Source organism: Melanostigma gelatinosum, assembly GCF_949748355.1.
Source record: "Melanostigma gelatinosum genome assembly, chromosome: 22".
Classification (NCBI taxonomy): domain Eukaryota; kingdom Metazoa; phylum Chordata; class Actinopteri; order Perciformes; family Zoarcidae; genus Melanostigma; species Melanostigma gelatinosum.
The window spans coordinates 13,200,649-13,228,544 of record NC_136655.1 but is presented as its reverse complement, the minus strand read 5'-3'; the positions used below and the strand labels follow the sequence as shown (position 1 = coordinate 13,228,544).

The 27,896-nt window shown below is 45.0% G+C and overlaps 1 protein-coding gene across 1 annotated transcript; it reads left to right on the top strand.

Moving 5' to 3' along the window:
* The first annotated feature begins 223 nt into the window (after positions 1–223).
* rerg (RAS-like, estrogen-regulated, growth inhibitor) lies at positions 224–27,896 on the top strand. Its single transcript, XM_079294925.1, has 5 exons — positions 224–508; positions 5,833–5,968; positions 20,130–20,186; positions 24,680–24,753; positions 26,850–27,896. Exons 2-5 carry the CDS (start codon positions 5,908–5,910, stop codon positions 27,258–27,260), a joined length of 603 nt encoding a protein of 200 aa, XP_079151051.1. The 5' UTR covers positions 224–508; positions 5,833–5,907; the 3' UTR covers positions 27,261–27,896.

Here is a 27,896-nt window from a genome sequence, read left to right as displayed (position 1 = left end):
GTTCATGAAACATCAACGTTTCTACCTTCACTGAAACAAATGGTGATGGTGGCATTTTCGTCTCAAAAAAAGAGACCTTACATAATTGCAATTAAGTACAACGGGACGTTTAAATGGGTGGCTCCGGGCTTCTTTAGAAGCTTGCGCGATCGCGTGCTGCCACTAGAGGGCCCCCTCGGTGTGTAGATGCGGCGGCATGCAGGCAGCAGTCCGGTCACAGGCAGCAGAGCGTCGGGAACTCCAGCAGCTCCGCTCCGTATACATCTCCGCTGATCCTCCGTGTGAGGGATTCATTCATCCCAGTGAGAGCAGCTGCTCGGTCTGTCCGCACGGCGTCCGTCCATCCAGCTGTTGATATCCCCTCCTTCCATCCAGCGGTGCTCTGCTTCCGCATCTGCGTCTGGGAAGGTCAGACGCATCATTTTTTAAATCAGCGGACCTGGCAACTTTTTGGCATTTCTCTCTCTTTCTCATCCCCGGGAGATTCTTCTGCATTCAGCGGGCGCTGGTGAGTCTCCCTGTCGGTGTTCTCATGTGAGGTGCGTCCCCTCTGGACTCAAACCTCTTGTCAAGCCAGATGTTGAGTATTTTATTGACCCAACGAGACCTTTGAGGAAGGTCATAGCACTATCTGGTTCTCTCATGGCATAAAATGATAGTTCTGTATCTGACTGGCGGACATGTTTTAGTATTCATGTGACTTTAAATAAACATTTCTTTCTTGATATTTAAATATGTTACAATCAACAGTTTCCTCAGTGATCTTTGTTTTTTTTATTTCTAAAAGTTTAAAAGTTGGACAAATCTGTTCAGTCAGTCACTCGGGCTGGTGAAAGTGAACACATTCAGTTTTCTGTGATACAGTCAAAATGCACCTCGAGTTCATTCTCCCTGAATGTGCAGTTGTGTCTCCCTCCACCTCGCCTTATTGAGTTTCGAGGACGTAATTGGCATTCACGAGCAGCTCTGAGTGTTGCATAATAGCCCGCATCTCAATGGGATTTAGGGTCAGTCGAAACATCCCACACGGGTGCTTGCCAAACCGGGGTGCTGGGGTCTCCCAGGGGTCTCCCAGGGGTCCTGAAGGAGGTTGTGCGTGGGGGGGTGCCATCTAAAATGACGATGGAGGGAACGAAGGCACTCCAACGTCATCTGAAATAAGTTACAGCGACTCAGCTGGCATGCACATAAGAAGATAAAGTGCATCTTGGTCCCAATGAAATGTTAAAGACTCAGTGTAGGAATGTAACTAAGTACATTCACTGAAGTACTGTACTTATGTACAATCCTGAGGTACTTGTACTTCAACAACTCCACTGAATTACTTTAAAAATCAAGATTTCATGAGGAAAATATACAATACTCCTTAAAAAAATATGATGCTGTTAACACATAAGTAGGCTTACTATAGTGTGGCTTTTAAAACTTAAAAAGGTACTCTTTGAAGTTTTGAGTGGTAGTAGCGCTATGGAGCGATGTTTTTATGAGAATGTACTCATTGTATTTGTTAACAACTCCACCGGGCGCCTTAAACTACACTTTGTTCAAATGTGTTATTTAACTGAAGTAAAACTGTGAATTGGACGTTAACTTGCATCAGAGTATATTCTCCACTGTGGTATTTCTACAGCTACTTAAGTAAAGGATTGGAATACTTCTTCAAACTGCGGATGACTCATAGAAAGTTTTTTACCCTCCAACAGCAGAGAAGGACTAAATCTTCTCAGGCAGGAGCGCTTGTGATGAAAAAAGTTTGCTCAAACCGGTCCAGAGTGGATCGGGATGAGGGCGCTCTGACAGAGGCCGGTCCCCTCTGGATGAAAACAGGCAGTGAGTAGGACTCAGATGACAGGCCTGTGGTTTGCAGGCTTTCTATAGCTCGCGGTGCAGCAGGTCTCCTCCCATGGTCTGGAGCTCAGACTGGCCTGTAATCTCCCTGAACCGCAGCGGCACCACCACCCAGATTCATTTCTCAGGGTAAAAATGACACAAAGCCCCAGCTGGGCACTCAGCGGAGTCCAGTCCAGTCCTGTTTGACAATTTGGATGGGGTCCCTGTAGAGCAGAGGTCCATGGGTAAAAAAACAAACATACGATACAGGACGCATCAGGTTGTATTTCAACAGTAACAGCAACACTTCAGCTGTGTACAAATTAGAGTGGCTCAACCTAAAGGGAACAAATCTGTGCTGTAGTCATACAGAACGTTAATAAGCACAGCTGAAACTCAGCTTGTACTGCAACAGTGGTACTCATTTTTGCCCTGCAGTCTACAGTTATTATTTGTTTTGAGTGCGTCATTGTGACGATATGTGTAGGTGTACCTCCTGTTTTGTAGACCAGTTTCAGAGAGAGATAGAGAGCGAGAGAGAGAGAGGATGGTGGGTGGAGTGGGCGGACGCCATAAATGGCAAAATGTGAAGACGAATGACCGTGACGGTGGGGAGACACTGCTGTGTCTGTGTGTGTGTGTGTGTGTGTCTCTTCCTCCTCTCTCTCGCTGGTGTTTCCCTGCTGCTCCGTGTGAGAGCGAGGGGAACACTGCAGCGGTGTGTGTGTGTGTGTGTGTGCTCTTGCGGTAATACACGTGAGAGGTATCTGTTGCTATAGTAAAGAGCCATTTGTATGGGTTACTACTATTCTGTTCATTTGCTGTCGACATTTTACACAACGTATTACAAACAATGACTGAAGACGTTCCTTGTGCTTTGTCTCCTTTAGAGCGCACCTTTCTCTTGTACTGATAGCGTGCGTTACCCTGGTGGATGTCCGGGCAAATGATGCAGAAACACCGGACAGGGACCAACTCATTTCAGAGCCAACGTGACATTAGATTCAGGCAGAACTTGTTATTTTTCAGTTGGTCTGGTTCATTTCTAACCAACATGCAGAAGCCGATGGTTTCCAGAGTTTGGTTAAAAGGCACCATCTGAACAGCAGCAAATTAGCAAATATTTTTGCATGAGTAGAGGATTGGCTAAGACGTGGGAGATAATGATGATGAAATCTGCTTACCAACACTTAGCTAACATGTTTTATCTCGTTCGTCTAACCCGTACAAAAACAAGGTGTAAAAACAACATGTTCGGTTGTTACGTGCGGGACTATTTCTTTGCAAGATGCACATACACTTCACAATGAAATACAACGTGTTGATAATTGAGCTTTAGAGGTGCTGGCAGGCACACTTTGTTACCTGTGGACAGAGCCGAGCTAGCTGCTTTCAGTCTTTATGCTAAGCTAAGCTAACCGGCTGCAGACTGTTGCTCTTAACCCCTTGTCGGCAACAACCAAGGTAGTCGTGGAGAACTTAAATGAACTTCATGCTCATTTTCAGGTTCATCCTTGCATTTTGAATTTATACTGGAACATTTATACTCGCTTTAATGTTCAAAAAACACTTTTTCTTTCTCGTACCGTCTGTCTGAATATACCCGTCTGAGAACACTCCGTCTTAGCGCCTGTCTCTTTAAGCCCCTTCTCCTGAGAAAAGCCACGCCCGCTCTGATTGGCGCCTTTGCAAAGGTAGTTCTCACGCCGTGGTATATTCTACTGAGCCTGCATGGGACATAGGACGGTAAGGCCATGGTCTGAATGGCTTGTTGAATCACTTTCTCAGATATTTTTTTCTGATTTGACAGTGTTAGTCGAGACCTTCACTGACAATTGATTCGCCTGAGGTGTAACAGACTGGATCATGGACTCAAAAAGCTCAAACTACACTAGAGGGACAGAACAAAATGTTCCTGCTGTCACAGTTATTACCATTACAACATCCCTACGGTATAACGCACTGTTTTGACTGGTGGGCCGAATCGTAGAGTCCACATTAATCCTGTTGAAAAATAATAATATTTAAAGACGCTGACGGCTGCCACGAGGGCCCCCGCTGAGAGAGACACACGATGATGGATGAGCGACCGCCGCTTGAGCCACACCAAGCGGCGCACAGCCACACCATATATGGGCGCGTGTGTGTTGGTATAAAAAGGGGAAAAGGTTAGCTTAAACTCTGGAGCGCGTGCTGCAGCGGATGAGCAAGCAAAGTGCTGGAAGTTTGCTTCATACCAGTGTTGAAGCTGGCCAACATGTCTCTGGCACTGACGCACGCACAAACATCTTTCAGCTTCTATTTCACCAGGCACGAGCTAACAGAAACCTGGATTGTGAACTTTCTGGCAGAAAGAATCTGGATCATGCCCAAACACTTAAGCATGAAAACATATCGGCTGAACGTTGGGTAAACAGCGTTCACCTTCACCAGTTTATCCACAAAGACTTTTCCTCAACTCAAGAGGACTATATCACTTTTTAAATCCCATCCGAACCATCGGCACCACGCGTTCGCCCGGCAGTGACAGCGCTGCATCATTACACCGGCCTGTTCGCCTCCTCTTTGATGCCTTAAGTGCAGAATGTGAGACAGAGCAGCACTGATCTCACATTAAGATGACTGCAGATCCTGTCAGCTGGCTCAGTGCCGGTGAAGATTTAAGTGACAGTGGAGACAACTGATGGACTGAAACAGTGACAAACTCGGGGGGGGGGGGGGGGGGGGGGGCGACCACACACAACTCTCTGCAAGAAACCAAGACACAACCAAGTGTGTTTTTGTTGTCTTCTAAATCATAGTTGATGACAATTCACTGCGTTCCGGCTGCATTGCGGGTCAGGTCGTATTCTAGTCTGGAGTTTCTGTTGTGAGACCGCAGCACAGCTCCTGAGGAGGTTTTCCTCTGCAGCAGTTCATATCCATCACCCTGCACTTCACAAACACACACTTCCCCATGAGGGGAGTGCTGCTGCCACCACTGAACACATTCAAAACAAACACAAGCCTCAGCCTGGCGTGTCTGCTGTTGTATTACCTCTACTGAGGTACTAGAGTTCAATAAAGATTCTAGTTGCTGTCGGCATGTTTTGGGTTAAAAGTTGGAAGAGCCGCCAGAAGAGTTTGAGGCAGAGGGTTAGAATCTATTACCTGCTGAGATAACTTCACAGTGGGATGTTTTCTCACGAAACAGACGTGCGCCTGGTTGTTTTAACGGGCTGCAGTTGTGTTTCCCTTTGGATGACTTCAGCGCTGAGCGTGCGTTATTCTGCACTCTATCTTCCTGACACACACACCTGCCGCCGGAACAATCACACACAGTCTCTCACACACACACACACACACACACACACACACACACACACACACACACACACACACACACACACACACACACACACACACACAGTCACACACACACACACACACACACACACCTTAAGGGCTGAATTCAATGTAAAGACATTAGTAAGAATATACTTTTCTGATCCCAGATACCCATTATATTACAGTATACAATCATATATATCATTATTTCAACATGAAATAATATTGAATCAGCCCTCACATGCACTAGATATCATAGTTTAATAAGGTAGCGTAAATAAGAGAATCAAACTTATCATTTTCCCTTGGAAGCGTCCTTTGAGTTCTATATATTCAAGGCCACAATTGCGTTTCCTGCAAGCCGTATTTGGACAACACGAATTAGTCTGACACAAAAGGTAACTACAGGCTTTTTTTCCCCAGTGTAGTCATTCATAGCGTGACGCTTCTGCTAATGGAAGTCCTCCAGCTGGAGGACACTGAGAAATCACATTATGACTCACATGGATGGTGGTGGGAGCTAAAAGTAGTAATACTGGCAGAAAGGAAAATACAGCATAAAACAATCTAATGCCAGAAAAACAATCATGTTGTTCGCGTTGGACTGTGCCTAAGCATCAAAACAACAAAAGAAACGCATTGTGACGTATGAACTTGTCCGACATGTTTCCTCAGACGCTGCGAGGATGGCTGGCTGACCTCGGAGCTCACCGATTGGTTCGCTGATCTTCGCTGGCCGCAGCCGCCGCCATGGCCAAAAGCCCAGAGGTGAAGCTGGCCGTGTTCGGCAGAGCGGGGGTGGGCAAGTCAGGTAAACTGCTCGATTAAGTGTTCAAAGTCTGTGTAGGTCCGAATTCACAGGTTCTTTCAAAAGTCTCTTAAGACCACAGTACAGTTGGTTTTGACTAAAACTTTAAAGTGGAACTATTTCCAGCATAAACTGTTGGGTATCTGCAGGTTTCATGCTGTGTTTTATCCCTATTGGCCTCATTGATGTTGCCACTGTGCGTCTCAGCATGACCTCTGCTTTCTAATGTTTTCCCTCCAACATCCTGTCAGTATTTTTATACTCGCCACAAGTTCTCCTCGTGCTTTTGTTTGCGTAGTCAGCGTTTCTGGAGGAGGTTGTTTGCGGTCTGGCTGAAATACACCCTCCCTCCCACAGATTAGTCCGTCGAGTCATCATTCGGTTTCGGCGTTCCTCTGTAGGCTGCGTTACCTCGGCCTCAGCTGGGGCTCATGTATGTTTCCTCCGGTAGCGAACGCGATAACAACCATATGTTTGCTGCTCCGCTGCAAATCAAGACGGATCGCATTCAGCATTCAGCTGTTGGAAGACATGCCTCGAGATCTCCATGTCGGAGGAGCCCATTAAAATGCCTGAGGAGGTCAACTGAAGTACTGTACTGCAGAGTTCATAACCGTCAGCTGAGAGGAGTGTGGCTGTAAAACACGGCAGTGAGGCTGACGGCGTCTGACATGCACGCCTGAAACAGAGACATTGAAGCACAGCTGGTCCCGCCCGTCTCCCCCTCGCTTAATGAAGCCCGTCATTCCTCTTGATCAGCTGTCACCTGCCCTGATCTTTCACCACAGCTGACATTTCTTCTGTTTTCTTCGGTGACTTCCTGCTCTGTGGCTGCTCACCTCGTGTTCATCACTTACAACACTAGAAATGGTTGAAAGGGTTATTGTTCAGGCTTCAGGCGTGACTGTATGTCACAGCTCCTTTTCTTTAAAAGATCGTACCGCAGTGCAGCACCCAAAAAAAAATACAATACCAACTCCCCCTTTCACGTGAATGGCTGATTCATGCAGCTCTGCAGTTGCCTGATCCTTTTCAGTCGAGCCCGTGTTCTTTTTGATTGGATAAAAAATCAGCCACACAGCAGGACAGTAGTCAGCGTTGTCACATCTGACGCCACATGCAGCCCTGGTGATCCGTTCAACAATGAACGGCCCTCAACTAAACATAGCTCTTTAGTAGAATGAATGAATCAGCCTTCCCATTAACGGGCAAACATCGGGCCGTACACCCCCACTTCATGCACAGTATAAAATGTGTTTGTTTTGAACCTTGTGGTGTGTTGGAGTGAGCATTCTCCGGTCTGTGTTTACTGTACTTCCATTTCAGCTGAAGCTGTAACATGCTTTAAACAGAGGCCCGCAGCTCAACCTACCACCTACCCACCCAGCTGACGTGTCCCTGCTCTCTCTCTGAACTCTGACCTCCACGTGTAGGAGGCGCTGTGGACAGCAGTACGTGTGCATGTGACGCTGATGTTCCTGACTTTAGTTGGACGTCAGCGTATTTGTGCTTTCGTGGTGATCAATCTCATCCAGGAGCTGTTTGCTCCCCTGCTGGGTGGAAAGAATGCGTCCGTAACGAGCAGCAGCAGACCAGCTGGGGGCCTTGGCGTCGTCGGGAGTTGGCTGGGCCCTTCGTGATGTTCTGACCCGGACTCCTGCAGAGCCATCCAGCCCCAATAAAGAGCAGAGCGTACTACCTCAAGTCGGTGGTTCTGGCATTCTGCAGCCTTTTGGTTTATTGACTCAGCAGAGGGACACTGGGGTTAGGAAATCAGATAAATATGTCCAATTACTGTACCTCCAACTTGGTCCCTGCTAAACACAGACAGTGAGTTCATCCCAGTAATTAAAATAGTCACTCGTAAGATTTGGAGAAGTAAACACTCCAATGACTACATCTGTAATACTTATATTTGACTCTTATTATTGACGTATTTAAGAGGAAAACAGCAGCAAATGAATCACGAATAGGTAGAGAACAGAGATCCACTCAAGTGTTTCAGCTCTTTGTTGTTTTTGTTTCGCGGCCCAGAACTTTACTTTGTTTACTCTCACCAGCTTTGTTTCGTACACCACCAATCCAGCATCAAGCAGCAGTTAGACACCATTAGTGACTAGCCGGTGAACACAGTGGAGCATTTAGCAGCTAAAGAGTGAAGATATTTCCCTCAGGAGTTGGTGGAGACCAAAACGGCGCTAAAGGAAGAGTGGACATCGGACACAACTACTGAATGCTAACGTTGCTCAGTGTCTGCAACTGAACTGTGAACAAACAAAACGACCACAACTCACTGGAACACATCGTGCGTGTCCTTGAGGTCTAACAAAAATGGTGAATGTTTTACCTTCCTCATGAAATATTCATTTAATATTCAATCATTTAATAAACAAACGAATGATTACCAATAAAAACGTGCAGAAAGTGTGAGTCACTACCTGGCGTTTAACAAATGATATGATGAGAAGCAGGCTTTTTATTGTTGGCACACGCACACATTCGCATATAGAGATGGTTGGACGTTCTTTTGGGAAATTAACTTTATGGGGTGCAAAGTGCCGGCTCGTAAAAAACAACTCGTCTCGTCGCTCCCCAAACATTCCGCCTCCTCCCCTCAGCCTGTCTGACGGCCAGGAAGCAGAACAATAACAATGGAGCGGGCCAAGATGTGTCCGCCTCAGAAATACTACAGTTTACCACCTTCAACGCCAAGACGGGACCATGAATCAGCCTAATGTACGAGTGTGCACTGTGATAACAGTCATTGAGAGGGCAACGCCGCAGAAACAAACAGCGCCGGACGGACTGACGGCTACTGTGCTGGACCGAGAAGTAAAAAACTCTCAAAAGCCAAGTGCGTTTTACAGTTCAGGCAACGTCTGGGATGGTGACGATTATGGATCACTTGTCAAACACACCGTGTCCGCCGATAGTGAGAGAGAAATAGAACCGACCGTCTGTCGGAAGGCAAAGACATTTATTATTATTATCATTAATATAATATTAGATTCTCCGGCTGAGGAGCCTACAATGTGTGAGGTAACATACCAATGAGGTTGAGCTTTCTTGTAAATGCTTTATTTATAATTTTGACGGATTGATGTTCCACAGATGGGGACCAAATCATGCAGATTATTTCCCTTATTTTAATATTTGACATCCTATATAATTGTATTGCATTTGGAACTCTAATTCATGCGATACAGTCAATGAAGGAGCCATTGTACACGATAACAGCAGGTCTCTAAACGGTTTTGACCATATTACATCGTCGGCTCACGTTAACGACTTTGAAATCGGCCTCCTGCTGAAATCTCTTACACTCAAATCACTATTGGAGGGATCATGCTGCTTCAAAAATCAACTTCCTGCGATGCCTGCTGGAGGATATGAAAGTTCTGGAAAGTAATCGAATAACATCCATCAGGGCTCTCGGTGCTTAGCGCCTCGCTCTGCACACCGCCGGCCAATTAGCAGGATGCAGAGGCTCGGGGACAGACGCTGCACTTCTCGGGCCTTTTGACAGCTGAGCGAGAGCCACACAGCTGTGAAGCTGGCCGGCTGTTTGACTCCCGGTGATTGCATTCTGCGCGTCGAAACCGGTGAGCCGCCCAAAGCGGTGACTCATCACATGCATAAGTGCTCTAATCAGCGCGCCAGAGGTAGCTTTGACTCTTTTTAGATAAGAGAGCCGGGAAAAAGGTTCACGTGTGGCTTTTAAGAGCGACTGCAGCGATGCGAGTGTTCGGATCATGAAGTGACTTTCATGTACTGATTAGGAGTGTGTTACATAAGACTTTGGCCGACTTCACTTCAGCGTTGTTCTTTGTAATTGTGCTGATTTGTTCAGTTTGTGTAGAGCTCAGACTCGGGGGTCATGGCATCTTGCCGATGTGTGGCTGAAGTCGAGTAGGCCATAGCAACAGTACGGCCGTGTAAATGACCAACACTAGATTGTGATATTGAACAGGATGAGTGATGTGGCTGCAGTGTAAAGGAAGTCGTTTTAGGGCTATTTCCTGCCGCTGTGGGGATGTCTGCAATCTTTGCAACAAACAAGGACAGAAAACTGCTTTGGTGGAGTAGTTTAAGGATGGGAAAGACATTCTTTGAGATTAGGAAAGACAGGAACCACTGAAGCGAGACACAGAAGTTCCAAGTTATTAATTCTTCATTCAAGAGTTCACAGAGTTTTATCTAAGCTGCCTGTAATACAGAAAACTGGCACAGAGAAAGAAAATGTCATGGACGTCAGCGTCAGGCACCAGTGGGTTTCTTTCAGCCTTGAATGGCTTTTGATTTGTCTGAAAGAAAATGTGCTTTTCGTGCTTTTTACTTTCACACTTATTCTTTCCCTGCAAACAAATGCTGAAGTAAGAAGCTGCACAAATGAATGACGTGGTATCAACAACGGACTGTGATGTGAAAGGAGTTGCTTGTAGGGACGAACCCACAAAGAATTCCACTCTGCGGTTACCCATAACTCTACAAAGCGTTTTATCGTCTTTTGGTTGTTTTGGTTTTACAGTCAACAACTTTAATATCTTGGTTCACCGCTCTCATCAACTCTGCTTCCCGCATCAGCGGCAGGCAACTGTTTTCAGTGGAAAAGCTCCGATAAACCTCGCCAGTTGCTATAAATCAGTATCAGCAAGTTGCACTGAAGGAGACAAATGGATGATTAAACTGATGGATCATCTATAACAGAAAGTGTATCAAATGATCAGCTGCGTCCCCTCACTCTGAATGATAAAAGGTTCCTTTAGCCTTGAAAATAAACACTGCAAATGTGAAATTATCGTCTGGTAACTGTCGCCTATTTTACCCACGCAGCTGAGCCAGGCAAGGTAAAGCTGCAGCTTTATGTACAAACGCCTGTCTAAATGGATGTATTAGGACAACAAAGCCAAATTGCTTCTGTATTTGCTCAAAGAAAATTGGTTTCTATGCAAACACGGTTTTCTGCTCACAGGAAGTGCTTAAAAAGTAATCGCAGCAAAGTGAGAATGAAATAGCTTTTTACCTTGGTTGGGCAATATTCATGGTTTACAAAATACAGTTGGATTGATTATGATTAAATTCCTTTCAGATATCTATGATCCCCATAGGATGAATCCAAATGATCCTGATGATATTTGAGATCCCCTGAGCATTTTTAAATACGTAAAAATAAGGATTCAAGGATCACTTATTGTCATTATGCAACAACGAAGTGCAGTCACCGTCCTCCTGTTGTCTTATTTCATCCATCTTATTTTCCCGGAACCTGACATCAGACATCCAGGAGTAGGCCGGGTAGTGAAGTAGCCTTTAGTCCTAGCGGAGTTAGCTTAGCTTCCATCTTGGCTCTCCACCCTGAGGCCGTCAGCATAACGGTGAACATGTACAGACTTTCAAGCAACATAAATGAACATTTCATGTCCTAAATGGAGGGAGAAGAAGCAAATGCTTGTCTATGCCGACACCAATTAATCAACATGTTAGCATGCTGACATTAGCATTTAGCCATGTACCAACAGTTAGCTATAAGCTTGCTAGCAACTGACAGCCTCTGAATGAACTCAGAACTTTCCAGGATCTTTGTTTTGTAGCGATAGATAGCAGGTATAAATCGCATTTCTTTATTTTTATTTCACGGACAACACTAGTCTAATTAAGGAACAGCAGGTAGATGCAATTAGTATCACTGCAGCCTAAAGGCCCAAACTCACTGAAGGCAATAACCAACGCGCCTCACACAAGACAATTAATGCTCCGTATTTGAAATGCAGACATCACAGAGTCAGCAGTATTTTAGGAAACGGTTGCCATTTAGGCTTTATTTGTGGATATTACAGATACCCCTTAATCTTTTAACTTGATCTAAAAAATGCAGGTCCTGGTTGAAAACTGTAAAATGGATAAGATTAAACAATTGGTTGGACTTGTTGAGACCACAAGAACACTTGAAATTGTACAGAGTGAAGCTTCTCTTGCCTCACTTATGATCTTCGGCGAAGTACAACCAAGGTATATTTTGCTCTACCATCAAGTAACAGCTGATGTGACCAATCGTTGGCGACGTTTGTCTTTATAAACAGTGAAAGCAACAGGTGTAGTTAACCAAAGAAAGATGCAGTTCTGCGGTAGCCAATGCTCTGTGCCTCGAGTCAGTGTGAATATCAGCAGATTAACAGACGTCCCTGGACTCACGCACAGCAGCAGCGAACCCATAAAGAGAGACGGCTGCCACAGGAAGGTGGGCTTCTTGATTGGTTGGGTCTATTTCTTCTGTTGAATTATTTTTAGTGCACGCTTCCGACATATTGTCGCCGCTGTCCTTGGTCCGGTGCGTGAGTCATCGCTGGTTATTTCCCTCCTTGCTTTTTAACAGCCTAACCGTCTGGAGATTAGCAGCACTTTTAAAATTTCATAATGGATCCATTAGGATCCATTAAGTTGTTTTTCTAATATAAATTCCGAATGCACGATATCAGCCAAGGTTCAGGTTGATGTTTAATATTCAGAGCCACTCTCAGCGGTATTTTATTCATTCATCACCTCAAACCCTTTGTTCTCCTCTTCAGATCAGTTATGTAACTTTCTGCTTTCCTGTTAATCATCTCCACACTGGAACATAAAGCTTTACTCTGCATTCATTCATTCATTCATTCATATCACAGCCTACGGAGACTCCCAGTCTCTGTCCACGTGACAGCAAACAAAACCAGGATCAGTCACTGTCCTTGAATTAAAAAAGGACAGCAAAAGGACAATAGAATGAATATTTCCAACCCAGCTTCACATTTACAAGAATAGCGCTGCGGTGGTATTGTCAGGGACTAAATTAAAAAAGGGGATGAACGCGTTAGAATCCGCACGCCCTTCCCGTTCTGACCCCCGCGACTGCAAGCTCCCGTCCTCCCGCCTCTCCAGAGATGTGAAGTCAAAGCCTCTCTGGTGTCCCTTGTTACAGAGCGGCGGGCCCTCGAGGAGAATGACTCTCTCTCTCCCCGTCCCGCTGCCATTGTGTGCTCACGGAGCTGGTCCAAAGCGGAGCTGGTCCGACCTTTACTGTCATTCAAAGGGAACTTGATACATCACGGTGTCGTGTTGTGCTCGAGCGGAGGTGTGTTGAACAGTTGCAGCATTGCATAAGGCACACCAGTGCTTCTCAGAGGGCTTCTCAGAGAGCAAACAACTTTGAGCTCTTAGTGAGTGAGTCAGCAGAACTGGTTGAATGACAATGAGCAGTATTTGTCGAGCTCCAATGGCTCGTTCGGCACGGCTCTCGTGGTGGTTAGCTTCAACTTGTGCTTGGCTGTTGTGTCTCTTTCTCTTGGCCTATGTTGTTGTGATCTTCCTCGCCATGAACTATGAATATTAAATGTGGAAGAAATGATTTCGGAGCTCTGTCAATGGTTTCATATTGATTATAAAATTGAAAGTGCTGACGAAGCTAATCGCTATCCTTGTAATAACAATAAATATTTTTATTTATAGACATGTGTTTACATGATGTTCTCTATCCCCTGTGGTCAAATAGTAATTTCCCAGAGACGGAGCTGCTCAGGAAGACAGAAATAATTTCATTAGTCGAGTCAAATCTCAGCAGACGTCAGTGTAGTTCATATTGAATGGACGTGAGGACGACAGGACTGTGACTGGCCGACAACAGCAGGTCATCCAATTCAAATGAGCTGAAATCTCAAATGATGATTTGATTAGACAAATAATGCTAATGTCTTTTGTGAGAGGGCCAGTCATCAACGAGGTACAAATGTGAATGTATTTAAATGGCCTCATGATGGACAGTTTATTAAAATCACATATATTTTCACTTAGAGTGACATCAGTATTCATTTTGAGTCATACTCCTGGTAACCTGACTGATAAAAGTCCAAAATTCCCTTTATTTAGCTCTGGTTTTGTCTCCCCAAAAAAACATTTGGCTTTTCAGCAGCTAAATGCACCAAGTGCACTCGCTAGTTGCCAACTTTGTCTGCCGTTTGGGTGCTGCCCAGGAAGTGTGCATTCTGTTTAGAAGAGCTGCTTTTGCTGAAGAATAAAAAAAGACGAATTAAAGGAGTGCGAGTGAATTGAAACAGCAAAGTTGAGAGCTGTAAAACCAAAGCGATGAGCTGAGAGACGCTAAAATGCGCCGTTAAGCTGAGCGGAACAGCAGTCAGGTGATCATTTTATCTGGGTTTGGATTAATAATAAAACCTTTCACATTACAGAAATGTATTTGCAACAATAGCTAAGATGCAAAAAAAACAAAACAAGGTTGATATTTAACACAATTTCATCAGTATGTTGTCTTTAATTACACACGTGTGTGTTTATGTAGAAGGTAACCCGATGCAAAGATCGTCTTAGTTTTACCAACATTACCAGCTGATCTAATGACACTGCTCATGATTGCAGCATTAGAGATTTATAGAGGAAACTATTTACTAGCTCAGGAGAGTAAAACGCTGCTGCTTATGGCTTAATTGCATTTCGATTTATGACGAGAACTTGGCTTGAGGCGGCAGAAAAGTTCGAGCAGCCATCTTTTGACGGAGTGTGTTTTCTGCACAACATTTGACAACATTTAAATGGTAGGCCGTCTGCCAGCCACAGACTGGAGTTGGGGGGCGATGGATTCATTTTCACTGCGGATCACAGCAGCTCGAGGGCTAATATTTGCAGTTGGGATATTCGATGGAAATTGGTACGTGTGGGATTAAAAGAGGTTCCTGCAAAAGCCCCTCAGCGCTCAAGGGTTGTTCATTTAAAATATGTAGTTTGTTTACAAAGACAGGCCTAATTATGAATTATCCCATGGCTAATGACTAATCAAGCATGGCAAAAAATAAATGGGAAGCTGGCCTATTATTCTCAGAGGAGCAGTTGCTCTGATTATGCCTGCCATCTCATGCATTTAAATGATGTGCAATAACCGGGAATCTGCAACACTCAGTCCCTAATGAGTTTACCGCGCAGGCACATCGGAGAAAAGTGATGAGTCTTGCTGGTAATTGGCTGTAATAGGATCCGGCGAACAAGAGCGATGTGGAGATCTTCTTGAAGTATTACTGGTTTCGTAATTTGGGAAAATATATTGTTCCTCAAGGATGCATGTTACGCACATCTCTTATTTTCTGATCAACATGAATGGTAAAAAGTTGCATCAAGTTGCGTTTTTTTCTATTCCCATCTGGGTCACGTGGATAATCAAATTCCTGAGGCGTAACTAAGCAGCACGGAAAGCAATGACTCAACAAAGGAGAGCGAAGCAGATAGCTGATGGCTCCATTGATTATTTGCTAAGCCCCTTCCATTTTAGTTACTGTTGCTAGGGCTCATATGCAGTTTATGACAGCGCTCTTAACGAGGTAGACAAAAGCAGGAAATATTTCCAAATTCAGTTAACATAGCAGCAAACAACTATTTGCTTTGTAAAGATATCGTAGAGGAGTAATGTCTATCTGGGCAGAGAAGGAAGTGGCTTTTCAGTGCACGTGAGCGTGCACCACTGGTTCCCCCCTCGGAAAAACACGGTCAGCTCCGTCAGCACTGTTGCCGTAGTTTGCACTGTTGGCATCCGAAACTCTGTAGCCACGGACACAGCCGTTGCCATGTTGAGAGCCATGTGGAGGCAATAGATAAACTTATGAGTATAACATTTTGCACCTTTATAGCACCATTACTAATAAAATGTTTAATACAGTTTATAACTGCAGGGTATTAACATACCTTTCTAGTATTGTGCAACACTAATTGCAGTGTAGAGCTAAATCGTCCTAGTATTACAGGTACAAGGAAAACAGTATGACTAGACTGTATTTTCCAACAGTACGTTTTGACTTTTAATGTTACAAAAAGAGAAGGCTTTTAGAATGAGGACTAACCGATGTGTTTGGCGAACATAACGCTATCTTGGGTGACGTCGGCTTTAGTCAACTTGTGTTGACTAAACTTTAACACAGGTGGGAAATACAATGCAGTGGATGCACTAGTCATGACCGGACCTTTGGTGTTAAGTCACACTCAGTTCCTACAGTAAGCTGTAAGCTAGCAGGAGAAACACACGGTTTCAACCACTCCTTACACAAAGCTAAACTTCCCTGAACCCCAGCGCAAACAAAGTGAAGTATTTGTTCCTGATTGGCCCAGACAGTTTCGCCATTACTCATGGCAGATGACATGTTTACTGTTGCCTTGTGTGTTATTGTTACTGTGCTCACTTTAGACTTCCCACATCCCTTCTCGAAGGGTATTGGTTCAATCCCAGAATAAATATGAATGGAGCCTGATTGGCGGGCTGTAATCTGATCTGGAAAGAGGCAGAGACGATAAGATGTCTTGACTTGATCTCATTTATATTTGGCAGTAGGCAGAGATTTAACTGCACTGCGGGGGCTCCCAGAAGTCCCTGTTCCACAGACGTACATTTCCTCATCGTGAAAAATCCAGTTTTTGTCTATCCCGCCGTTCCAGAGAGGATTGGTGTTGGTGGTTAGGGACACGGAGCCCCAGGGAGAGACTGGTGGTGAGAGGAACTCTGGGAAAGCTCTGAGACTGGGAACAGTGGCCTGACCTCCAGTACAGGAAGTGGTTTGGGTGCTTTTGTAGCTAATCTATCCTTAATGCCTTTTGCATCAGGGCTGTCACTTCTGTGTGTGAAGAAGCATGCCCATACAACAATGCATGCATATACTTACACAGGAGAGCAATGCAGGTTGAGCTTCTGTAGGATTTAGACACAGAAAACATTGTTTCCATCTGCTATGTCTTGCAAAAAACCAACGAGAAAGTAGAATCTGCTGCTGCCGGTGCTGCGACAGATTTATCACAGTGCTTTAAAATGACCCAGCATCTGTCACATCAATAAAAGAAGTGAAATAAATCAGAGTGAACCCTGGAGCCCACCTTGTCCTACGTCTATCATTTGGTTCACAGAATGTTTCTCTTATTGTCTTCCAGTGGAATGATTTAGTCCAGTGACGCCTCGTATACATGCTAAGGCTCTGCAGATGTTCAGGATTAATGCTCCAGCAGAGTCCCACGACTAACGTGTCCTAATTTTCTCAGCTCTTTTTCAAATACAGAGTGGATTTGCAGGAAAGCATGAACCACTAATCAGCGCACAATCTATAAGCCTGTCCTCAGCAACTTGGATAATAGGTGGTGAGGATATTGAGTAGAGATCATGCCCTTCTACAAAAAGTAATTTCATCGTCATTTAGGCCAGTAATGACTTGACAAAAATGTGTGGAAGAGTCCAGTAAGCATCTTGCAAAAGTCCCTTACAAGCGTTTACAAGTAAAGTGTGGCTTCCTTTCTGCCAACACAACAGCAGGGCAGCGATCGTCTGCACAGAAAGCAGCTCGTCTGATTCACTTCTCTTCGATTCACGTAAAACATGATGTAAACAGGGTTTACTGCCAGCACAGAATCAAATGTTCAACACGTGTGGTGACATCGATCAGCACATTATTATCATTTTATATCAGAAATAAGGCTGAAACTGATTTTTCTGAGGTCTTGCTGGAGACTAGCTTAGTGAGATCTTGGCTGGTCACCAATGAATTATTTAAATTTCTTAAATTCTTAATATTTCCAGGCTCTCATCTCTTTAAGAGAGATGGAATGTACTAAGTAACTGAAGCCACGGAGAACATTCAGTCCATATATGTTATGACCCGACGTGACGTGAACACAATAGGTAGAAAACATGACTGCAGCTGCCGGTAAAGAGGTGTTTTTTGTGGCCGAAGGGAGCCAAAGAGCAGTGGGTGTCCGTCTGATGGCTGATGGAATCAATAGAGACTGTTCAATGAGTAACACAGCGCCAGCTCAGAACGGGGCCGCGGGCGCCGCTAATTGCTTTCGCTTTGTTTGCAATTCTTCCAACATTCAGCCGCTAATGCGATTAGGTCACTTTGGACAAAAGCGGCGTTTGTCAAACACCTCCCGCGGATGATGTGTTTGACACAAATCTGAAAACTCGGGCACTCCTCCATCCATCCACTCAGAGCCTGTGAAGTCTGGGCCGAAGAATTTCATCAAATCTGATCCGTGACCCAGCTATAGGTACGCCTGTGACCGTTGCAATGAGGCTTCACCAGCTTTCCTCTCGCTGCAGACCCGCAGTGAATCTGGGCCACAATGTCCATATTGACGCAGGTTAACAAAGGCTCCTCTCTTCTGTGTGTACATTGTGTACATTGGGGGGGGGGGGGCAGGAGATACAGTTACCTCTAATGAGGAATGGACTTCACACCCCATTGGTTGTTCCGTCCACCTGGAATCCAGGCCACTGTGGCAGAAACGGCACAAAAAAACCTCAGCGGGAAATTCTGTCAGCAACAGGAGACATAGACGTGGCCGGAGAAGAAGCTTGCGTGTCCGTCTGCCTTCTCCACCGCACGACAGTCTGTTCACTGTAACAGTTGTTAAACTGCAGTTTTCAGGAAGTAAAGTCTTCCGTTCAAAACCAGACGGTCTTGGTCGTCATTAGAAGCTCCACTTCACAACAACTGCTGTGCGCCGTCCTTTTTTTTCCTTTTTTTGTTCTCAAACATCTCTGCAACTTATTGAGTGGCGTAATAATCGTGCGACACAACGAATCGATAATGAAATTTATAATCGACAATGAAAACTATTTTAATAATCGATTATTATCGATTTTATCGATTTGTTGTTGCAGCCCTAGTAACAACAGGCTATTTCAAGCTACGTGTATGTAACATGAAAAGAGCTGCATGTCTCTCTGTACATGCTGCATAACAGACCCACTGATGCAACACCGTCAAGTCAATTAAACGTTTTGACTGCCACTTCAGATGTGAGCTCAGAGACTGGACTTGAGTTCTTTAGGAGCACAATGAAGCGTGGCAGCGACACTCTGGCTGACATAAAAGGTTCCCTTACTGTTCCTTGTCCTGGCTAATTAGGAGCGGGAAAAAAAGGCCTGGCCAAGATGGACGTGTTTCCCCCCCACACATTTCAAAAGCAATGCTGTTTCCCCATTGTCTCTTTGATACAAGCAGCAACTTGACACGAGGACGCGGATACACGCCCGGACTCAAAGTGGACCACTCAGGCCTATAGGGAGTCACTCAGGCACATGACAGCTCCCACAGACAAGCCGATTGCAAGCGTGAACACTTGCTTGTACGGGTGTGGTAGCAAACAATTTGGGAAAAAGCCAAAAGAAATAAGGTTCTTATACAGCAAACGTCTGGAAAAACATCTGGAAAAATGCAGTATGGCTGTCTTTTCACTGGCTTTGACTGTAGCCGTGTTGATTGACGACACGGTCGGACAACGAATCTTAGGAACTAGTTCTGATCTGAGCAGCGGCTAATGTTAGCAAACTTTAGATAGACCTGTAGTCTTTTTAAAGCATGGCGGACAGGGGTAGACTTGCTCTCCAAGAGAGAGATGAGCTAATGGTGGCGCTAAAGGGCCTAGCGTAGCATATAATGACATCAGACATACCGTTAACTGGGACACAGCGAGGCTAGCCGTTTCCCCCTCAACACCCTCTTTATGCTAAGCTTAGCCAATCAGATCCTGGCTCAGCTCCATATTTCATGCACAGACATAAGAGCACCAGAGGACAGGGGTTTGCGTGGTCCTATTCATACAACGGATTTTGGCTTCGAGATGGTAAAAGTGCAGCTGGGATCACAGAGCCGACACACTTTGATCGGTGAATGAATGATTTTATGCAGCTCCGTGGCTTCTCCTCAAAAGAGTCCACGCTTCAAAATAAGCCGAGAGCACACAGATGGTTTGGTTCACATGTAATGGCCTCCTAAATCCGTCTGAATGAAGGAGGTGGACGCGTTACCGGTTGATGGAAAGTCATTGAGAGAGTGAGTCACCGGCCTGCTGGGGATGTTGTTCTGTTTACATGGCGCTATGAAGAGCGGGCTAACTATCCCATAAAAGCTGGTGTTGAACCTTCGGGCTGCTTGGATTCCGCCTTAATGATGTGGAACTGTTCAAATAGGTATTAGCATTTAGATGAGAAGTGTATTAAAGTGGTTCGGATGTCGCGGCCTCTTGCTGGTTATCCACAGCTGATTAGCAGTTGAAGACACAATATGCTGTACAACTAAATCCTACAAGTCTGATAAGTGTTTCTTGTGCTGTTTATTCTGAACATGTTATTATTTGTACTCCGCAGCGTTGGTGGTGAGATTTCTGACCAGACGCTTCATCTGGGAGTACGACCCGACACTCGGTAAGACAACAAAATATCTGTAATACTGTGACCACTAGTACTACCATTGCTGCTGCTGCCGTCCCTTTTCCTGTGACTACTGCAATGACAACTACAGTTGCTATCGGCGTGTCCCACAGGGTTGTGTAAGACTGTATGGTGGGTGGACCTCAGACCCTCTAGGGGGGGAAGACAATGTTGTACATTTTGAAGTTAAATGCATCTATTTGGTGCACTTTGAGCTAGAGTTGTGAAGAACTTTGTTGTCTTGTAAGTTTCTGCTCTCGTTTTAGCAGTGGTGGAATGTAACTTTTTTGAGGTCCTTGTACATTTCATGTCACTTTATACTTGTACTGCGCTACATCTCAGAGGGCAAGATGGTACTTTTAATTTATTTAACAATATTAGTAATTAATTAAATCTACTTTGCAGATTCAGACACTTAATATAAAAATATGAAACAATTAATAAACTAAGATGCACATCATCGCTGTGGAGGAAATGCACTTTTGACATTTTGGGAAGTACTCGCTTTCTTGCCTGAGAGTTAGATGAGAAGATAAGATGCTGCTCATGCCTGTACGCTAGCCAGTTAGCTTAGCTTAGCATAAACACTGGACGCAGGAGCAAAAGGCTGGCTTGGCTCTCGTTTTCTGTACAAAAAGTGTAAAACAAATAAGAGTAAATTGGTGGTTTTATGGGAAGATACGTGTTGGAAGAGTGGCTTCCTTAAGTCTCGACTGGCTCGGAGAGAAATCAGCGCACAAGTCTTCACTAAGCCTCAACCTTCCTGCACAGATTGACACGCAAGATATAAGCTGTTCATTAGTGCACTTTACACGTCCTGGTGAGTTTTTGTTGCCATTGGATCCTTTATGCTAAGCTAAGCTAACCATATCAAGCTTAATATTTAGCTCGATATCGATCTCCTCATCTAACTCTTGAGTCTAAAGAGTGAATCAGTATATTTCCCAAAATGCAGAACTATTCCTTTACGTATTTATATACAGATACATTTGCTATTTAAAAAAAAGGTGTAAAAATAAGGAACAGTATCCAGATGAAAAGAAAAATCATAGAGAAAATAAATATGAGCAATGAAGTTGTTAATCATGCAGTGAATACAATTTCAAAGCGATGCAATCAGGTTCCTCTGCCCTCATCAGAGCTACACAGAACTGGCCTTTCTTTATCCACCGATGCAGATGGAGCCAATTGTGTACACTGTAATTACGGGGAACAAAGACATGACATCTCCTCTGCGAGGTGCTTTTCATTTCCCGGCTCTAAGAGACAGGTCAGAGCCTCGGGATTGCTCACACGGTGCTCTCCTCAATACCGTATCCGGTCTTTTGTGACATGATGTGCAGCATATCTCAGCAGAGCTCAATTATCACACTCGGGGAGCATTTCTAGCATATTTTTTTGTCTTTGCCATCAATCACCTCTTCATGTAAAAACATCACAATGTCAGTCATTGTGCCCTCCGCTTCACACCACAGTGTACGGCTGGGCAGGTATGCCAGGAACCCTTATTTTACAGAATGTGTTTTTCTTCGGCATAGATGGAACTGCAGGGCAGAAGACAGGTACCTGTTATCAACCCGTCCTTCCTCAGCAATAGCACCCCTTGATATCTTTGTTGTAATGCAGTGTCTTGGTACTGTGTGTACCAGCTTCACACAACATGTGTATTAACTTCAAGTAGTGCATATGGTCTAGCCACAAAAAAGGCAGAAAAGAGCGATATGTGCCTCCTTGATTACAAGAACTGGCGTCACAACCACAGAAAGCACAGCTTCAGGTGCACACTGGGAGTCAAGTACAGCCGGAGGGTGTCTGCGACCAATCAGACCGCCTGGCTGAAATTACCCACGAAGTGGTCGACGCATGATCAAAACCCTATTTTGGGCCCATCACACAGGTGTGCGTAAAGAGCACTGGTCTTAAAAACACGAGATTACTGCACTTCATCCATTACAATATGCATTACAGGCTCTGCAGCTCACCAGTCATTATCTGCCTATGTAGTCCTTGCAGTGCGGGGCCAGGCTATCTCATGCGATGGAGGTTTTGTTTTTGTAGAGTTTCATCCCAACCAAAAAAAAACCCCATGCCAGATTTAGCCGATTAGCACGCACTCATACGGCATGCACACAATTGCCCGTCCTTGCTGCAGCATGTCCTGGATCTGCCTAAAGGCAAGAACCCGATGCACATCAGCTCGCTCAAGGAAATGTGAAGCAGCTGCGGAGCTGGAGAAATATTTACGGGGTGGCAGAAATATATATATATCTATATATATATATATATCTATATATATATAGATATATATATATGCCGATTCAATCGCAAACAATATGTGAATATCTGTTTGGAAAAGCCCCCAAAATGAAGATATTATTGGGGTACATGATTAAAGCATTGAAGAGAAAAACTAAAAAAAGGACAAGAAATTCATTACTCTTGACATCTTTTCAGAAAGTAAAAACTTCATTTTTCTCTAATGTGGCAACTTGAAAAATCCTACTTTCATCGAAATTATATATTTAGAGTAATTTATGTTTTGGAGCGCTTATGTCACAGGTGTCTCTGATACAAAGTTTGCATTTTCGGGCTCTAGTGAGCTTGTCCAAATCCAAACACGTGTCAAATGTTCCTCCAGACACCCGCGGGTGACTTCACTGACGCTGCGTCAGCAGAGGAGGAAGATAAACGGCGTGGTTGTTGCACGCGTCATCAAAACTGCTGCATCCTGTGTTCCTGCATCATCAGAAATTACGCAAAAAAATACATGAATATGTGCATAAATAATGATTTGACTTTGTGTTCAGTCATCCGCTGTTACCAGATGACCAGAACACAGATGGCCACAATGCATCAGTTATTTGTGTCTCTGCACACCACCCGCTTACAGAATCGAATGAACTACTTCTGCGGTTTGGCGTTTCAGTCAGAGTGCAGATCGAACTTCTGGTCGGACCACTTTGGGAATAAAGTACCGTGAGGCGTGCGTTAGAGCGAAATGACTTCACGAGCTATGTCAACACACTGGACTATGTTCCCAGCTTCGACACTTATCGTCTGGCGTGACACTTTCTCTTTTAACCTTCTGCCAAAGCAGTCCTCGGGCAGTAAAGGGGGGGTTTTGAATTATGAGGGAAGAATTGCTCGCTGCCAGGAACGCGACTGCTTATTGTTTCTCTCCAAGACCTTCAGATGGGGATGGTGGGGCTGGTTAAACAATCCCGGCCCCCGCGTCAGAGCAGTTGGCCACAGACACGCAGACTGGCGGACGAGGACGGATTCTGTGCCGTTCGCAGCTGATGGAGCGACGGCTCCTGAAATAGGCCGTCCCACGGGTCACTGTGTGAGACTCTGGTTCTCCTCCTCACAGATGCTCCTCGTGCCTCCGGCCAAACGACCATAAATCAGCTCGCCGTGACATTTCATCTGCGTCACAGGACGCCGTTTATCCCCCGGAGAGGTGAGCGCACCTGGGACACGGAGGGTGGGAATGTGCGGAAACCGGAGCGACAACAAGCTCAGAATCTGCTATTTTAAACTGAAGATCACTGAGCTATTTCAATGCAGATGGTACAGATGTATCAATTTCGTCATGCAGGGAAAAGGGGGAATTTATTAAGGAACAATTTGTAAAAAATTCACCGAAAGAAAATACCGAAGTCTGGTGATTTTTTTCCCCCAAGATTGATTCTTTGATTTACTAATCTTCCGAATAGTCTCCCTTCACAAAAGAAAACAGCAGAGCCGGAAGGACATGGGTCACGCGCTGAATGCAATTGTAAGTGGTAAAGTGCGAAAGCCTGGAGAAAGCGCGGGCTTTAGCCCCGTGGTTCAGAGGACAGAGAAATCCTTTCAGAACCTCGCTTTTTCAAAAGGAGGCTTTTCTGCGGCTCCGCTGCTCTCTGGGTGGTGTTTACACAGATGGGCTTTTTACAAAAGGGCAATTTAGGAGGATAATGCCTGAGCTGCTCACGGCGGAATGAAAAGGTCAAAGCCACGGCTCACACCTGTGTTCCTGTGCCAGGAATAAGAAGCTTTTATCCGGCTTTATAAAACCAGCTCGAGGTGAAGCTCGGGTCTTCCGAGGTCACTGCAAGAATCTTCCGTTCTGTCAGCAACCAGGAAGTTCAGCAAGCTGCTGAGAAGAAAACCAAAGCGGTTGGCTCCAAAGTGCAACATAACGATTTCATGGAACGAGAACCGCAACAAATGGGAACGTCGTGTCCTTTTTAAACAGTGTCGCTACTTGTTTATCAGATTTTTGCTGTGTTTAAAAAGCTAGCTGCATATGAGCTAGCTTTGTTGGGGAAAGGTGTATCATTGTCCCGCCTACCTTTATTGTGATATGTAATTTAGTAAGTACAAATGGATTATAATGACTTTGACTCCCATGTTAGGAGTCAGGTATCACTACTATCAAATGACGCTTCACAGTGGATTGAATTTGTAAAAACTGGATGGATTTCTGTGTCTCTCGTGTCGAACAGAATCAACATATCGCCACCAGGCCAACATCGACGATGAGGTCGTCACCATGGAGATCCTGGACACCGCTGGGCAGGTGAGATGAATTATTCCCATCTCTAGTCCAAACCTGAGATCTCTCCCTCCATCTTCAGTCCATCCTAACCGTCCCGCTCACTGACAGGAGAGGAGGGATTACCACAGCGCTGTACTTGATATGGGGTACTACTTCTACTGTTAGTGTACTACAAAGTCAAGTATCATCAACACAAGTGTAAGCTCTAATGCTGTGCCTCCAGAGACAAGTGATGGATGTATATTAGATATTATTTGTATTCCCTTATTCTATTCAGTTTGACAGACCCTGTTTAATTGAAAAAGGTCAAATTGACTTGACTATAACATTTGGTCCTTTACATAAGGGATTAAAAAAGATCAGCTGTCAGAACCAGAACACATCTTCCGGTAACACCGGAACACACGAAAGAAAAACACCTCTTATAACTTCTATGTAGCCGGGATGTCACCAGAGACTTTGGCACCAAGCCAATGATATAATTCTGAAAGCGTGACTGTACTGCAGCAGCACAGGTACTGGAGAGGCTCCAGACTGACTCAAATGTGAGAGGACACAGTGAACTCACTGTTGCTACATTGTGAACAACAAATCTGTGTTGAAATCAGCAGGACGAGAGATAGTTAGCTTCGCTGTTAGCAGCCCAGACAAACTGTTGTTTTGGGCAATAAACTGAATAAATACAGCTGTTTTATGTAATAGATATTAGAAAAGGGAATTATGACCCATTTAACTTTTACACCAGCTCTGAGTGTGTGTACACACACACACGCACCTTTCCTTATTACTGTGGTATTGATTTGGGTATGGAGAATCATGGAATTTCACTGGTATTGGTAATGACTGCTTACTTTCTGGTATTGGGACATCTTTACCTCTATATAATTTCAAATAACAAAGGCTATACGTAGAAAGTCGAATAAATTGTCCATCCAACAGAGACATTGTGAAAGCCGAAATTCTACCTGATAAAGGTTCTTTCCTCTCGTCTTCCAGACTTTCTCCAACTGTTTACTTCCATGTCTCATGTATTGTGTGGCTCCCAGTAAGACAAGAATATGAATTGTCTTTATTACTGAAATAGTGACTGAGACAGTGAGAATTGACAGATAGAGATAGAGAGATAGATCGATTCAGAAGGCACGGTGGACAGAGAGGCGGCAAACCATTCAGTTAGAAGAGTACTGAGAGCTTTAATGTACTTCTTTAAAGAGGTAAGCTGGCTCCACTTGTTTATACTGCAGATCAGCTTCAATGCCCGTATTTTGGAGAGACAGTGGTGTAAGTAATGCTAGGAGTGGATGTGAGACTCTCGAGGTCTCCAAGACCATTTCCTGCAGTCTGGCAGCAGCATTGCCGGGTCCTGGCCGTGAGGGAGAGCTTGCGTAAGTCCTCGGGCAGAACATGAATATGCTGCAGTGCTGCGTAGGTGTTCTGCTTGCGGTTGATTTCCCCTGCGACACTTCAGCCAAGTCATCCCTCTCTCTCTCTCTCTCATTATAGCGTAGTCTATTTTCAGCTGGCATGAGGATGCAGTCTGAATGCTTCCAGACACGGCGTGCGTTAAATGGCAGGTCTCTCCTGACTCTGATTGGAACAAAGCACAGAGCTTTAACTCCGTGATTTGTGGAGGTGGAGTCGCCATCGGCAGCTCATAAATTTCAAAGGTTAAAAAGTCAGTCAGGTACACAAACGTCACACGCTCTCATCTTTCCTCCGCAGGGATGTGCTATTTTGCCACACGACCAGTGAGGTCATTACAACCAGAGGGACGGTCTCTGCTACAGCATGATCAAATAGAGAGGATATGCCGAAATGTTCACAATCCTGAGACGGCTGCGGAGTTTATTTCTGGCTTAGGCAGGTGAGGGAGAGAGTGAAGGAGCAGGGGTCAGGGGTCAGGGGTTGGAGACAAAAGGTTCTGCGTATACCATTCATTACACGGAGTTAGATGAGAAGATTGATACAACTCTCATGCTGTACAGTAAATATGAAGCTACAGCTAGCGGCCAGTTAGCTTAGCACAAACACTTTAAACATGGAAACTATTCCTTTGACAATCTTCTAAATTTAAGTTACAATCGGCGTTTTTTTTAACCATTCTTTCTCCATCTCAGGAGGACATCCAGCAGAAGGAGGGTCACGTGCGTTGGGGTGACGGATTTGTCATCGTGTACGACATCACGGACCGGGGGAGCTTCGAGGAGGTGGCGCCGCTCCGAAGTCTCCTGGAGGACGTGAAGAAGCCGAAGAACGTGCCCCTGGTCCTGGTGGGCAACAAGTCCGACCTGGACCACGTGCGGCAGGTCGGCACGGAGGAAGGCGAGCGGCTTGCCGCCGAGATGGCGTGCGCCTTCTACGAGTGCTCGGCGTGCGCCAACGAGGGCGGCGCCGTGGCCGAGGCCTTCCATGAGCTGTGCCGCGAGGTGAGGCGCCGCAAGGCCGTGCAGGGAAAGGCCAGACGCCGCAGCTCCACCACGCACGTCAAACAGGCCATCAACAAGATGCTGACCAAGATCAGCAGCTAGGGACGACGACGCCAGCAATGTACTATTCTTCTGTAAATGTGTCAAGCAACGAGCGGCTCCGCAATGGACGAAATGTGACTGTCATGTGGAATGTGTTCTTTACTTATTCTCTCATCATGCTCCATCAAATAGGCAGCGTCTCCTCCATCTGGAAGAGGTAGCTCATGTCGTCGCTTCAGCATGGGAGCCGTCCAAACGTTCATTTTCACTCGGATCAAAGTAACTCTGGATGCAGGTGAGGCGTTGCTTTCTCTGTAGCTCGTCTGTTGGGGGATAGTGCAACTGTTCCGTCAGCAGTGGTCAAAGAAAAACAAGAGCAGCGAACTACGATCGCATAAAAGTAGATCCACTGTCCCGAACGCATGTCATCCCTCCAAACAGTCATCCACACAGACCTTGTAAAGTCCACGACATTATCTTGACACGAAACGTTTCTGCTGTGGACTCCCAACACGTCACAGTCCAGGGAAGCTCCTCGTGGCTGTCATTTTTAAATCCTGTAAACTACAGTATGTATGATTTGGTACATTGCCAAAGACGGTACTGTCATTGTTGAAATGGAATGTTTTTATGTACGTGACCTGTATGATCAAAACAACCAGATGTGCACTCGTAATTAAAAGAAATGGACGTATA

What these genes read in the sequence shown, in the direction of transcription:
- rerg (XM_079294925.1), top strand. Translation starts at nt 5,908, where the DNA reads ATGGCCAAAAGCCCAGAGGTGAAGCTGGCCGTGTTCGGCAGAGCGGGG. An exon ending in AGCGGGGGTGGGCAAGTCAG is followed by an intron (nt 5,969 to 20,129) that starts GTAAACTGCTCG and finishes TGTACTCCGCAG; the next exon opens with CGTTGGTGGTGAGATTTCTG. An exon ending in GGAGTACGACCCGACACTCG is followed by an intron (nt 20,187 to 24,679) that starts GTAAGACAACAA and finishes CGTGTCGAACAG; the next exon opens with AATCAACATATCGCCACCAG.